At 35.0% G+C, this 15382-nt stretch overlaps 1 protein-coding gene across 2 annotated transcripts in view; it reads left to right on the top strand.

Moving 5' to 3' along the window:
• The window catches only part of RP1 (RP1 axonemal microtubule associated), a 310551-nt gene that overhangs the window by 42743 nt on the left and 252426 nt on the right, over positions 1 to 15382 (top strand). The window contains exon 4 of one of the 2 annotated variants that reach the window (XM_045560986.1): positions 1171 to 7232. The exons of the other annotated variant lie outside the window; for it this stretch is intronic. Coding sequence (XP_045416942.1) covers positions 1171 to 6857 — 5687 coding nt within the window. The 3' untranslated portion in view covers positions 6858 to 7232. Of the gene's footprint in view, positions 1 to 1170; positions 7233 to 15382 lie in introns of those variants that run through there. 2 annotated transcript variants of the gene reach the window in all.

Below are 15382 nucleotides of genomic sequence, written 5' to 3'. Positions count from 1 at the left end.
CAGACATGGGGTAATTTGTATTTTAAGTAGTGTTAATCCCTTATTGCTACTATGAACTCATCTATTATTTATTGTTGTCATTTAATTACTTCGTGGATATATGCAATAGATAATTATTAATGCTCCTGTTTTGTGGGCATTAGGCTGCCAAGTATATGTTATGCATGTGGTAGTACTATTTCACCTTGGTCATTTTACTAAAATGATTTTATTATTTTATGTCTGATACAGGTTGTTAAGTATGATTTTTGATAACTTCAGGGAATCTGAGGGCTTTGTTATATTTTACTTCAAAAAATTAGAAGTGAGACATTTTTATTTACAATTTCAGTGAAAGTATAACAGAAATAAGAAGAAATGTTTCTATGTTTTTACTCTGAAATGTTAAAGTTGTTTACCTGATGGCGACTGTGTGCAAATCTGTGCAGACTGGTAATAGGAATTTGATTGAATTTAAGAAGCAAGAGTGCCTCAGTTAATGCTAAAGATTTACATTAAAAAGATAACTAATATCTGGACTTATGTTTAACTCTGTTCTGTTTTGTGCCCTATAATAAATCAGCTGAACGGATCATACAAAGTGAATAGTAAATTAATAGTTATCCCTTTATTAATCCAGTCTTAAATTCTAAAAATGTTTCTGATTTCATAAAGCTATAGATATCTCTCTTGGATATGGGGAGATAGGAAAATAAATACCACCATAAATTGTTACTTGCCTTGTTTGAATAGGTAAGCAGTACCTGGTTAGACTCCAGTTTCAGTATTAGTAAACAAAATGGCAGAACAAAAACCTACAAAACAAAACTTTATTTTTGATAGAATTCTTAGAAATTTCTACTTTACATTTTTTTAATTAAAATTACCTTATTAAACTTGTTAAAATGAAAATTCTGTGAATCTCCTCATTGAAGTAGAATTATAGGTCTTAAGAGTGGTTTGAAGAAGTATACCAGTATTACAGTAAGTTTTCTCAAATAACCATTAAATATGTAGAGCTCAGAAATATATCAATAATATTTTACCATGAAGTACAGAAAATATGTTTCATACTAATTATTTCCTTTTTCTCTTTTTTCTTTGCTGCCTTTTCCATTGGATGTTTATAACTTCTCTGCCTTCCATATTATATTTTGATGTGGCTATCTTTTATTCTTAAAATCTCATAAGTGAGCATACATATGCCTTCAAGCCCAAAGTCCCAGATTTATTCTGTTTCTTCTGACAAAACACATAATAATGATTGCTGCTCAGACTGTTCTTTTGCTCCTGAACATTACTTGACCTTAGAAAAAAATGATTCTCAGAATTTATCAATATATCCTTCTGAAGATGATATTGAGAAATCAATTATTTTTAATCAGGATGGCACTATGACCGTTGAGATGAAAGTTCGATTCAAGATAAAAGAGGAGGAAACCATAAAATGGACAACCACCCTCAGTAAAGCTGATCTTTCTAATAATGATGAAAAGAGTGAGATAAGGAGTTTTCCAAGAAGCATAGATAGTCAATCATCTGGCTTAAAGCTTGCAGCATGTTCATTGTCTGCAGATGTCTCACCTCTGGAGAAAGGCTATAATCAAGAGGGAAGCTTGGCAGAAGAGTTAAACACTCAAATGACAGATCAAGAGGCTGAAACTTGCAGTTCTGCTAGTTGGGAGAATGCTGCTATGGACACAGATACTATCCAGGAAAGCCAGGATCAAGTGAAGCATCATTTCTATAGGCCCCCTACACCTGGACCAAGGAGGCTGAGACAAAAGAAATCTGTGATAGGGAGTATGACCTTAGTATCTGAAACTGAGGTTCAGGAGAAAATGATTGGACAATTTTCTTATGGCGAAGAAAGGGAGGGTGGGGAAAACAAATCTGAGTATCACATGTTCACACATTCTTGCAGTAAAATGTCATCAGTATCTAACAAACCGGTACTTCTTCAGATCAGTAACAATGAGCAGATGGAGTCATCTTTAGAAAGAAAAAAGGAAAGCAGACTGCTCAAGTCAAGTGCAGTAAGTGCTGGCGTTATAGAAATTACAAGTCAGAAAGTGTTAGAGATGTCCCATAATAATGGCTTGTCATCAGCTATATCACAGAATTCAATTGTGGAGGAAGGTGTAGTTGATAGTGTAATATCAGACAACAAAACTGGTATTAAGAACTTCAGAACTTATGATAACACCAATGGTAGGTTCAGTCCTATTTCAGCAGATGCAACTCATTCTTCAAGTAACAACTCTGGAACTGACAAAAGTATTTCTGAGGCTCCAGCGTCAGCAGCATCCTCTACTGTCACCACAAGAATTGACAGACTAATTAATGAATTTGCTCAGTGTGGTTTAACAAAACTTCCAAAAAATGAAAAGAAGCTTTTGTCTTCTGTTGCCGGCAAAAAGAAAAAGAAGTCTCAACAGCAAGTAATAAGCTCCAGGTATCAGGAAGGACAGGTTACAACCAAAGGAATCCCCAATAAGAAAGAGAGAATAAACACAGGACGTAGAATTGCACAAGAAACCATATGGCAAGATGCACACAGTCTCCTTAAAGGAGGGATACTTTGTGAGGAAGACCTCCAGGCAAATGATATAGTCATTGAATCAAATCATCTTTGTTCCAAAAGTAATATCAATACCATGATTTCCAAGAATTTCCATAGAAATAAATTAAATACTACTCAAAATCCTAAGGTTCAAGGACTTCCAGCCAAAAGAAAATCCAGACCACGAAAGAAAGTAAGCTTAGGAGGACCTAAAAAAAGAGAGATTGGTCAAGGAGATAAAGTGTTTCCCCACAATGAATCTAAATATTGTAAAAGTACTTTTGAAAATCAGAGTTCATTTCATGTGTTTAACCTCCTTGAGCAAAAGCCCAAAGCTTCTCAAGCAGAAATGACATCTGGGTATTTGAGAGGAATGACAACGCAGAGTTTAATTTCAAAAGTTAATGATTCACACATAACTTTAAAAGGCCAGAAAAAACAAAAAGGGGATAAATTAAAATCAGGTGCTATTGTCAGTAAACAACATGCTACAACCAGGAAAAATTCCTTAGCTTCTTTGAAAAAAGCTGATTTTCCTGAGGATATTGCCCATCATTCAATTCAAAAGTATATACAGAGTTGGTTGCAGAACATAAATTTGTATCCAACTTTAAAACCTAGAAAGTCAACTCGAGTATGCAAAAATGAAAGAAGTGTGGTAAGTTCTAACAGTAATGATTTTCCAGGGAATAATCCCCTTGCAAGTTCTGGAAAAAGAAATAAGTTTGGTATGGAAAGTAATAAGTACATAACTAAAAATGCCAGTTTGGTGGTAGATAATCTATGTAGAGAGGGAAGTAAATATCTTATTGCCAAAGACAATGGTGAAGAACTTACCAGTGATCTCTGTGAGAGCCAGGTTGGATCTCTGAATGATGCTTGCTTGATTTCCCTGCATGAATGTCATACTTTGTCACAGTCAGCTATTAAGGATCATAATACTAAAAGTCACATATCTGCTGAACAATCAGGACCAGAGATAAACCTTGTTTACCAAGAAACAAACCTAGCTAGAAAGGGGCAAAGCGTAGAAGCTGCCATTCAAGTAGATCCTGTGGAAGAGGACACTCCAAAAGACCTCTTACCAGTCTTGTTGCTTCGCCAACTGCAAGCCTCAGTTTCTGGTATTCACAAGACTCAGAATGGACTTGTTCAAATGCCAGGTTCTCTTGCAGATGTTACCTTTCCTTCTGCAATATGTAATTCCTCCACTAATCTCCTTCTAGCTTGGCTCCTGGTGCTAAACCTAAAGGGAAGTATGAATAGCTTCTGTCACAGTGATGCTCACAAGACTACCAACAGATCTTCAGAAATACTTGCATTGTTGGAGGTTCTAAAGCACACTGCCATCACAGAGGAAGCTGATGACTTGAAGGCTGCTGTTGCCAATTTAGTGGAGTCAACCACAGATCACTTTGGACTAAGTGAGAAAGAACAAGATATGGTTCCAGTAGGTCTTTCTGCAAATCATTCCACAGCCAGTATTCAGAGAGTTCCTAAATGCAGTGAAAACAAAAGAGTAGAGAAAATCTCCTCTTTGGATGGAGGCAACTCTGCCAGTGAGGGCTGTGCCACTGAAGTCTGTGTTTTGGAGACGACTTGCTCTCTATGTGGGATGTGCTCTGTAAATAAGACTTACCCTCCAAAAGAGACTTGTAACCCCAGTGACATTTTTTTCCCTAGTGATGGTTATGCCATGGATCAGACCTCCATGAATAAGATTTGTTTCCTAGAAGAGGTCTGTTCACTTGCTGATACTGTGTCTTCTCGTAAGGCTTGTGCTCAAAAGGAGAACCATATCTATGAGGCATCTTGCCCAATTGAAGAAGCCTACATTCCCGTCCAAGTCTGCAATACCACTGACTGTTTAAATTCTGAAGAAAACACATATACTGATAACTTGGAATTAACTGAAGGGTTAGAAAGAAGTTACAAAGTTCAGAAAGACCTAAATATTTTGTCAGACTCTGGGTGTAAAAATGACTTTAATACATTGGTGTCACATCAAAATGTCATCAATTTAAGCCCCTGTGGCGTTTTGCTAAATGAAACTGAACCGGAATTTGATAAGAAACATAGTTCTCTAGATGAATTTAAAAATTGTTCACTAAAGAAATTTCAGGGCAAAAATGCATGTACATCCTTTGATAAGGAAGAATCAAGGACTTCTGAAGAACCAGGCTCAATAACCAACAGCATGACTTCAAGTGAAAGAAACATTTCAGAATTGGAATCTTTTGAAGAATTAGAAAACCAGGACACTAATATCTTTAACACAGAGGAGGTAAATGCAGGAGAGCAGGCTACTGAAGAATTAATCCAAAAAGAATTAGAGGCTGGTAAAAATTTGGAATTGATAAACATCTCTAGTAGGAACATTATGAAAGAAGAAAGAAAGAATGGTGTAACTTGTGAGACAATCAATGAGAGGCTGGCAACACCACCATCTTTAGTTTTTTGCTATGATTCTAAACTAAATAGTGAAAAGGAGACCAATGAAGGAGAAACTAAGATGAGGGTAAAAATGGTGGTGAAAAGCATGGAAACTGGAAGTTATTCAGAGTCCTCTCTTGATTGTAAAAGATGCTTCAAAACTCCAGTGACTTCTGATTTGTCAGACTATAGACCAGACAGTGACAGTGAGCAGCCATATAAAATATCCAGTGATGACCTCAGCGACAGTGGTGAGCCTGCCCAAGATAAAGAATACAATATAGGATTTGTTAAAAGGGCAATAGAAAAACTTTATGGTAAAGCAGAGATTATTAAACCATCTTTTTTTCCTGGTTCTACACACAAATCTCAGGTTTACCCTTATAATTCTGTGGAATTTCAGAGTGCCAGGAAAGCAGGTCTTTATGATTCTGAAGGTCAGTCATTTGGCTCTTCTGAACAGGTATCTAGTAGTTCACGTATGTTGCTGGAATTCCAGGAGGAAAGACAGGATAAACATAATATTAATGATGTGAGGAATAATTATTATAGGGGTGACATTGAAGAATCTGGTACAAAACAAAATGATCATAACAGAATCCTGAGAGACGTAGAGGATGGAGTACTGATTGACAAAGGGAAATGGCTCCTAAAAGAAAATCATTTGCTAAGGGTGTCATCTGAAAATCCTGGCATGTATGGCAATGGAGACACCACATCAGTGGATACCCTGCTGGATAATAACAGCAATGAGGTACCATATTCACATTTTGGAAATTTGGCCCCAGGCCCAACCATGGTTGAACTATCCTCTTCAGAACTGGAGGAACTGACTCAACCCCTTGAACTAAAATGCAATTACTTTAACATGCCTCATACTAGTGACTCTGAGCCTTTTCATGAGGATTTGCCAGATGTTCACGACAGAACCTGTGCCAAGGAGAAAATACCAAATCACCATATAGAGGAGAAAGGTAATCTTCAGTCAGAAAAAGTATACACTTCTGTCACTCATGCTTTTACACCTACTGGTAACAAAGTATACCCTGTCTCTGATGATGCTATTAAAAACCAGCCATTGCCTGGCAGTAATGCAATTCATGGTGCACTTCAAGAAGGTGACTCTTTGGATAAACTCTATGCTCTTTGTGGTCAACATTGCCCAATATTAACTGTTACTGTCCAACCTGTAAATGAGGAAGACCGAGGATTTGCGTATCGCAAAGAATCTGATATTGAAAATTCCTTGGGTTTTCATTTGTGGATGAAAACACATCCATATTTACTGCAGTCAAACAAAAACATGTTCAGGAATGAGAACAATGAAGTTTATATGAGAAAAGAATTTATTGATAATGCCATTGGGGATATATTTGATCAACTTTATTTCAATTACATGTTTGACTTGATGGATAAAAGAAGAAAACAAAAAAGAATTAATTTCTTAGAGTTATTGAAAGAAGGTGATTTAAAGAAATTTCAATCATTTTTAAAGAAAAGGTTTCGTATGAATTTCTTGCACACATCATTGTTAGCTGTGGGTGATGTAAATTCAAATACACAAGACCCCAGCAGATGGACAAATGAAATCTTTAAAGCAGTTGATGAGAATAACAACTTATTAGATAATAGATTTCAGAGTTCAAGAACAAATCTCAACCAAGTAGTAAGAGAAAATATCAACTATCGTTTCTCTTTTGAAATGCTCGGTCAAGCCTGCCTGTTAGATATTTGCCAAGTTGAGATATCTTTAAATGTCAGCAACAGAAATATGTTAGAAATGGTTTATATTTTTGAGGGTGAAAATATTTGCATTTGGGAAGAGGAAAACCAATTAAATTTAACTGATCTTGAAAGCAGTAATGAACAAGAAAATTTATAATTTCAATATCAGCACAGCCTTTCTCTGTCAATATTTTTCCCCATAATAAGATGAAGCACATGGAATGGATATGGTCTGGAAAACCTCTAAGAATTTCCTACTTTTTCAAAATAAGCTTACCCTAAGAAAACTTACCCTTGAATAAAATCAATTTGGCTTTCATCATTTCTCTGTTTTTCATTTTTCCAACAATTACAGCCTCAGTTTCTACTTTGTTATTTTGGAAGTTTCTGTGTGATTTTGTTCTGAATTTATATGACTTTTTTGCCTAGGGAATCAAAATATGCTAAGGACAAGAATTTTATCTTTTTATGTTGCTTGGTGTAAAATGTATAATGTATTGAACATATTGCTGAATAAATGGAATAGACATAATCTCAAAGTACTTCATTTATTAATTTTAACTACTGATTTGATAAAAGGTCTGATTGTAAGATCTCCACAACAATCTCATAGTTTATTATGCCAAATGTGTGGAGTTAAGTTCCCTCAGAACATCTGTCTAATGAAGTTACAGGCACTTCCATGGGACAGGATTTACCATTGTCTCATGATTAGAAAAAGGTGGTCCACCACTTAGCTGCCGCTCCAATATTTTTCTAGAAATTATAATCTTTTAAACATTAGTAAAAAGTCAAGAAATCCGAAGAGGTCGGAAAAAAAATTGGGAAAAAATTTAAGGATGCTCTGTGAAGAAAAATTAAAGAAGCTGGAATGATTTAACCTGGAAAAGAAAAAAGAATGGTGAGTTTAAAATTCTCTTCAGGTTGAAAAAGAATTACTGTGAAGAATTTGACAGATTTCCTTCTGTATATACCTGCATTAATAAAACATTTTATTAGATATAACTAACATGTTTTTTGCCTAGAAGTATAAATAAATTTGACTGGACTATCCACCATAAATTGTTTTGAGTAATTGTGATATATTGCCTGGGAGTTAACCAGGAAACCTTTTAAGATTCCTTCCACTCCATGACTATATGATGGTATAGAAACAAGTCTTAGAAAACTTGGAAATCTATGTCTGTTGTTTACAACTGACTCAGAGTAGAATGATTAACATTCTTGGAGTCAGCCACACATGGAGTTGCTAAAATAACATAAATTTGGCATTAAGGAACAAAAGGTAATTAATTACAGTTCAGCATGAATCATAAATTCATAAAAGATTATGCATTGCTGCTTTATCAGCTGAAGAATACCTCTACATAGAGTATGCTTTTTCTACATTGTGATGCTATCTTCTGATTGAAATATGGGAGTTAGAGTGTTATGTAAGTTTCTGTACTGAGCAATGAGAAATTGTACTGAAATAAAAGGGCATAAAATTTTGGAGAAGTACTAGAAAAGGGAAAAAGGATTCACATTAATTTTGTGCCTTTTGTGTACTAGGGACTATGGTTTACAGGTTTTTTATATGTAATCATTCCTCATAGGGTACTGTGAGTTTGGCTTTATTACTACTACCCCCTTTTTGATAGATAAGAGAACTTAGGAGCAGGGAGGTAAAGTACTTTCATCACTAGTTTACAATAGGTATCATGTCAGGATTTGAACCCAATCCTTCATGCTTGAAAGTCAGTGCTCTTTTTACTATATCTTTATTCTTTTTTTCATGTGAGGAAGAAGGGATAAAGTATTTTATAAAATTAGCACTCATTTCCTAGTGCAGAGAGATAAGGAAATTATTACTTTTTTAAGTTTTGAAAGTGTGATAATTTGATATACCAAGGAGATTGAGAAAATTACTCATAAAAACCAGGAGGTTTAGAAAAACTTGGCATGCAGCATTTGGTTTTTGTCAATAATACTAGATCAAACAATATCCTTGGTGGTCAACAGAATAATTCGGTAAAAGAATCTGGAGTGACAATCATGAATTAGTAATGCATGACTGTATAACATACTTTTATTTAAAATGAACATGTTCATATGCATTAAATTCTGAGATCTCAGGCCACATATTATTCATGTTTATATCCTAGAACTAGCATATTACTTGGGACATGGTAAGTACCTAGTAAATGTGTGCTGAATGGATAAGATGTGCTTTTGAAGGCATTTATTCTATCTTTACCTCGTATTAATTTCAGATCCATATATGTAGAAAGATATGCAAGTATGCTGAGGGATAGAACTAAGTTTTTTGTATTTTATGAAAGCAAAGTAGTATTTCAGTCTTTAAAATGTCTATGGAGATTATTTTTTCTTACAGACATTCAAAGGATGTTTTTATAAGACTTGTATTAAAAAATCTTGTACACTGTGAAATTTAGAAGAGTAAGTGAAACAATAGAGGAAATTTCTGAATGTTTTATAGGCCTAGCTTTTGTTTTAGAGATAAAGTGCCTGATGGGGTCAGGAAGGGAAGCTAGGCTCTTGTACTCAGGGGACTATGTACCAGAATTCAGGGTCTCTGGTCTCAAGGTGGAGTGGTGAAATTATTGTGTATGCCCACCAGATGGCAGCTGTGCTATGTGTTGTCAGAAGCTCAGGCACCCTCAGAAAGAAGCTTGCATGGATAAAGGGCGTGCCCTTAAGCATTAGGGCAGTTTCTGGGCTGTCAGCTTCTGCTTCAAAGAAAGCCCAGCTGTGCAGGGACTTCAGAAGTATTAAACCCAGAAGGTGTAGCAGTGTTCAGAATTAAAAGAAATATATTATTAGAAGCAAGGAGCTGAAGTTCAAAAGTAGAGGGATACAAAGAAAAAGGCCAACTATTGAGATCATCAGAGTTGATCCCAAAGAAAGCCTAACTTGGCGATGAAGGGAGCCACCCAAAATCCTAACTCAAGTTGAAACTAAGGTAATGAGTTATTGGCTCAGTGGATAGGGGTAATTTTTACATGACACTTCCCGATATTTTACCTCTTTTCAGTGACACAAAACATGTGCCCCATTTTCAAGACTTAAACTGAAGTATTGAAGCCACATTTCATGTTTGTGGCACTCATTTTGTGAGCTTCCTTATCTAATGGGGCCACCACTTTAATATACCTGTGAGGAGCTACCTTATAAGGTGGTTGTGACAAGATCACTAGAGAGAATACATGTAAAGCTCTTAGCACAGAGCTTGGCACACAGTATCACATTTTAGCTACTTATAAAAAATAAAGCCATTTGTGTTAATGCCTTTGATAAGCTTCTCAAAAGTTGGTGTTCTTCCAGTCAAGAAGTAGTTAGCTCTATTGGGTGCTTATATATATATATATATACACACACACACACACACAAACACACACACACACATATATATATACACACACGTGTACATATTTGTAAAAGAAATGTAATATTTTCAGCATTTAGTCATATGACTCTTTACAAAGATAAAAGTGACTAATAGTTTGAGTAGTACTTGATTACAGATATTATGTTGTGTTCTTTATATATATTATCTCAGTCAGTCCTCACAATAATCCCCTCAGATGGGTAATAGTATCTTCAATGTAGCAGCACATTGACTAAGACTCACAGGGGCCAGTAAAGAAGCACTTTGACTTTCATGTCTATATTTAATCTTCATAAATAGTCCTGAGTTTTGTGGTTTGATACTATATATACATATCTACCCTGAAAACATAAAGTGACTTTTTATTCCCTGTTAATCAAGGCTAAGAGGGATTCCATAACTAGCCAGGATAGCATAGTAAGTCAAAGTTATTTTAATCCAAAGTGCTTAGTACTTTCTCCACTGTTTTGCTCTCTTGTCCATTAAGTTATTAAAGGATAATTTTTTTAAAAGCACAATCATGAATTTCATATAGATATAACATGAACATGTACCAGAGATTTTTTTAACTTATAAATTAACTAGGAAACCATTAACATATTACAATGAGTTCAAAGGAGAATTTAAAGTATCAACAAAAATATGTAGATAAGCAATGCTGAAATGAATTTGAGTCTGTCCAGGACAATAATTAATTACATTCCACTAGACAAATAACTAATTTATATTTCTATGGATAAGAATAGTTTATTCAATTTTTTTTTTACAATTTACAGGATTGTAAGATAATTTAAAGATAATGAAAACACAGATAACCCCTAAGAATGTGCCTGATAAGACATTAAGTAAATATTTTTTTTTTTTATCCATTTCAAGGTGTTTTACAATGTTTCCCTTAAAGAGTTTATCCCCCAAAGACTTAAGGGCTAAATTATTAAGGGAATATTCCCAAGTCATAGAAAACAGTGTATGACTGAAAAAGCTTTCTAAAATTAAACGAAAAAACAGCAGACCTTCAAACAGGGACAAGTCTTAGTACATTTGATGGTTTAAAGCAGATCTGTTAATCTTGTTCTGGATAGAAAATAGTAAACAATACTCAGCATGGACTTTAGACATAATATACAGTAAGTGATTTTTAGCAATTGGAATTCTTCCTAAAGGATATGCACATCAGCCCTTTCTCTCTGCACAGACATTTCAATACTTTATCAATGTTTACTTTCTGATTCATGCAGAGCTTATCATGATAACAGCAAGAACAAAAACAACAAAAGGCAATGGAGTAAAAATCATTTAAATGCTTTTCCTCTTGAGAATAGTTCTTATCTTTTGTAACACTAATGTTGATGAATGGCTGGAGTCTATAGACTACTACCTGAGTAAGACTGCTTAAATCTCAGGTGAATCAATAAAATCAAGTAAATTAAGATAGGATGTTAGGTTCATGGAAAAACATGACTTACACATCACAGGAATTCATTTTATTAGCACTAAACATGGTTAGAAGTGAATGACACTAAATACTATATGTTTATATTCATATATGGATATTCACATATATATATACACACACACATACATATATATACTTAGTGCCATAAATTTGATACAGTTGCCGCCTCAGCATCCATTTTTAGGCCTTACATAAGTTATTTGAAACCCAGTCCTACCCTGTCACCTTTGGCCTAGTTAAAACCTTACTTTCCCGCATAGTTGTTTGCCATAGAGCCCACTTGTTCCTTATCTCTGTGACCCAAAACCCAATACACTCCACAGCTACTGACCATGATAAATTGTAATGAAGAGGGGGACTTACTTAAACCAGTCTATCTCCAACCCCCATGGGAAAGCCTAAGGAATAATGCCATTGACCTTAATAAAGGCATAATCTCAAAGATTCCCCACATCTCTGTCTCTTTCTCTCTCTCCCCCTGCCTTTCTCTCTCCCTCCCTCCCTCTGTCTCTCTTGCCAGTTGAGCTCCCTGCTTCCCCCAGAATTCCTGTTGGCACCCCGACCTCTCTGGGAACTGTGAATAATAAATTTCTTTTGTTTCATATATTTTGCTTTCACTTAATTATGTATCACTTGGCACACTAATCTAGCCTTCTTCCTGATCCAGGCTCTCTTATAGAGTGCCTATCTTGACAGAAGTAAACTGGACACAGGTCAGACAAGAGCCACAAAGGCATCTGCCTATAAAAACAGTTTTGTGTGAGGGCTACACCTGGTCATGGGCAGACACTTGGGCAGTAGGCGGTACACCAGGATAAAGAAGCATCCTGTGAAAGGTACACTGTAAACATCCATGACCAAATCCCTTGGATTCCTGGTCAGTGCAAGGCTAGAGGATATGGCCACTCTTAAAAGAAAGACCTTAAGACAAAATTAAAAAGAAAGCATAACAAAAATCACAACACTTGTGTAGATGTATGTCCCATTTATTGTCATGATTGTTGGTGTAGAGGATCCAAAAGAATAATTACACATCATTTAAATGACATTGGAATTTGTTCTAGGCTCACATAGAAATATAGTACTATTAGTGGGAATTCTCAGTCAAAATAAAAAGTTGTTATATGAAGAATGACTTGGACCAACAGAAACCTCTCTAGATTTGTTATTTTATGCTTTTGCTTACTTTCTCCCTGTTTACCCATTAGCATACACCAACCTGCACAATGGCCTCTGTCCTCTCACCCTTGCAGGAGGCATGGTAGAGAATAGCATTATGGGGATTCAGTCTGGCTCTCTATTCCTTCAGGAGGTTGAAGTTATCCTGGTAGATCCTGTTTGGCAGTCCACTAAGCATAGTTGTAATGTAGACCTTCATCTGGATCAACAAACTGAGTTAACATGAAATGTTTGACTGATACGAAGTATGTGGAGTGATAGAGGATGTCTTGATAGGACTGACTTAACTCCTGGGTGGTCATTAGTGGAATAGGAATGGGGTCCAGAGTGAATGCCTACCTGGATAAGACTATGTAGCTATGCATGCAGCTGATCTCCTAGTTTCTACAGGACTAGGAGACCCAAAACCACATAGTGAACCTACACCTGTAGGTTATCCAACTCAGAAGTTTTACTTCTTTCAATTCCATTTGCATTTTTATTTCTTATCAAAGTTATACATTTATAACTAGTTTTAATCAGGTAGAAGTGCAAGGCTCAAAATAAAAAAAATATACCACTTTCTGATCCTTTATATACTTAATTCCCACTCCACAGAGGCATCTTCCTTTAAAACTCTTAGCTTTTTCTTCTGCTATTTATTTCTGTATTTGGAAAAATATTGCTTTTTTTAGTTTTATATTTTATGTATTGATATTTCCCCTCTCTAACCTCCCACTTCCTGTACCTGTTCCTCCTAATATAGTTTTCTGTTAAATCATCTACAGGGTTTTAATTTTAATAACTATGTAAATATTTTCCCCAGATGAACCTCTTAGTATATTCTGACTACATTTTCTTTCTTGAACTACTTTTTGTTTTCCTTGGAGTTAAAAATTGACTATCACTCATTCATTACTAAACGCTTACCCAGGGGTATAAATTTCTGTCAGCATAGAAGTGCATGTCAGTTCTATTTTCCTTTTCCTTGGGGACGTTATTTTTCTTTGGGGCATTCCTCTGAAAGTTCCTTCCCAACAGCCTACCCTACTCCCTCCTCATCCAACATGAACTATTTTCAGTAGAGGCCTGCTGTGCTACTGTTTTCCTGGAGCTTTCCTTCAGCACCATCTTAGGAATCTCCTCTCCCTTTCTATGGTGGATGTCCCGTTTCTTGAAATCCATATCTTATTCTTAGTTTAGGCCTTAGTTTTTAGATGGAGCAAATCTCTGATAGCTTATAAGAAAGGGTGCCTGGGAAATATGTTTTTTGAAATCTTGAATATATGAAAATACCTTTATTCTACTCTCATGCTTAACTAATAAAAATGATATCACATTATAGATTAGAAATAATTCAATAACTGAAAGCTTTTGTCTTTTATCTTCCAATCCCAATGTCAAAAGTACTAAGCCATTCTCATTTCTTCTCCTATAAATGTGACCTGCCTCCCCTTCTCAAAAGCTTTTAGGACCTTCTGTTTATTCTGGTATTCTGAAATTTCATAATAATATACATTTGTATAGGTATTTTTAAAATTTGTTATATGAAGCATTCAGTACCCATATCCTTCAGTTCTGGGAATTTGTTTTATGTTATTTGTTTGATTTTCTTTCCCTTCTGTTTTTTTGTTCTTTTGTTTTAGAATTTCTACTATTACTATTACCTGAGGATGACAAACTGATGATTCCATACTTTTCTATTTCCTTCTCTCTCTCTCTCAGAAACTTTAGGCATAATTTACATTTGATAACATTTGTCAATTTCAAATGTATGATTTAATGGGTTTTGAAGAATATATGTATCCATGTAACCACCACAGCAATCAAGATAATTGAACATATCCATCATCCTAAACATTACTTTTCGTTTTTCTTTATAGCCAATCCCTTCCCCACTTTGCCCAGCCCTTGGAAACCACTAATTCACGTTCTTGGCTATAGTGTTTTTTCTAGAGTTTCATGTAAATGGAATCATATGATATGTAGTCTTTGATATCTGCTTTTATTTAGCAAACAATTTTTAGATTTATTATTGCTGCCTGAATCAGTTTGTCCTTCATTGCTGAGTAGTATTTCATTGTATGTATATACTGCAATTTGTTTATACATTTACCAGTTAACAGATATTTATTTTCAGTTTTTGGCTATTATGAATATAAGTTATATAAACATTCATGTATAAGTCTTTTTGCAGAACATACATTTTTTACTTTTCCTATTTAAATATTTAGGAATGAAATTGCTAGCTTATATGGTAATCTTATGTTTAACTTTTTAACACATTGCTAACTGCTTTCAAAAGTAGCTGTACCATTTACATCCCCATCAGAAATGTATGAGAGTTCTAGTTGCAGTGTATTCTTGCTTGCACTTGTTATTATCATCAGTCTTAAATTTTAGCCATTCTAGTGTGTGTTTACTAGTATTTCTTTGTGGTTTTAATTTGTATTTCTGTAATGATTATTGATGTTGAACATCTTTTCATGTGCTCAATTGCCATTTTTATGTCTCTTGTGGTATAGTGTCTTTTTGAAATCTTATTTTTTATTGAGTATTTGAAGTCTAGAGTTGCAAGAGTTCTTTATATATTCTGGCTACAGTATATTCAGATGTATGTTTTGCATGGGCTTCTTGTAGTGAATATAGTCTAATAGCTTGTCTTTTCCTTTTGTTAATG

The sequence above is a fragment of the Lemur catta genome, chromosome 9 (assembly GCF_020740605.2).
Source record: "Lemur catta isolate mLemCat1 chromosome 9, mLemCat1.pri, whole genome shotgun sequence".
Classification (NCBI taxonomy): domain Eukaryota; kingdom Metazoa; phylum Chordata; class Mammalia; order Primates; family Lemuridae; genus Lemur; species Lemur catta.
This window is presented reverse-complemented; position numbering and strand designations above follow the sequence as displayed.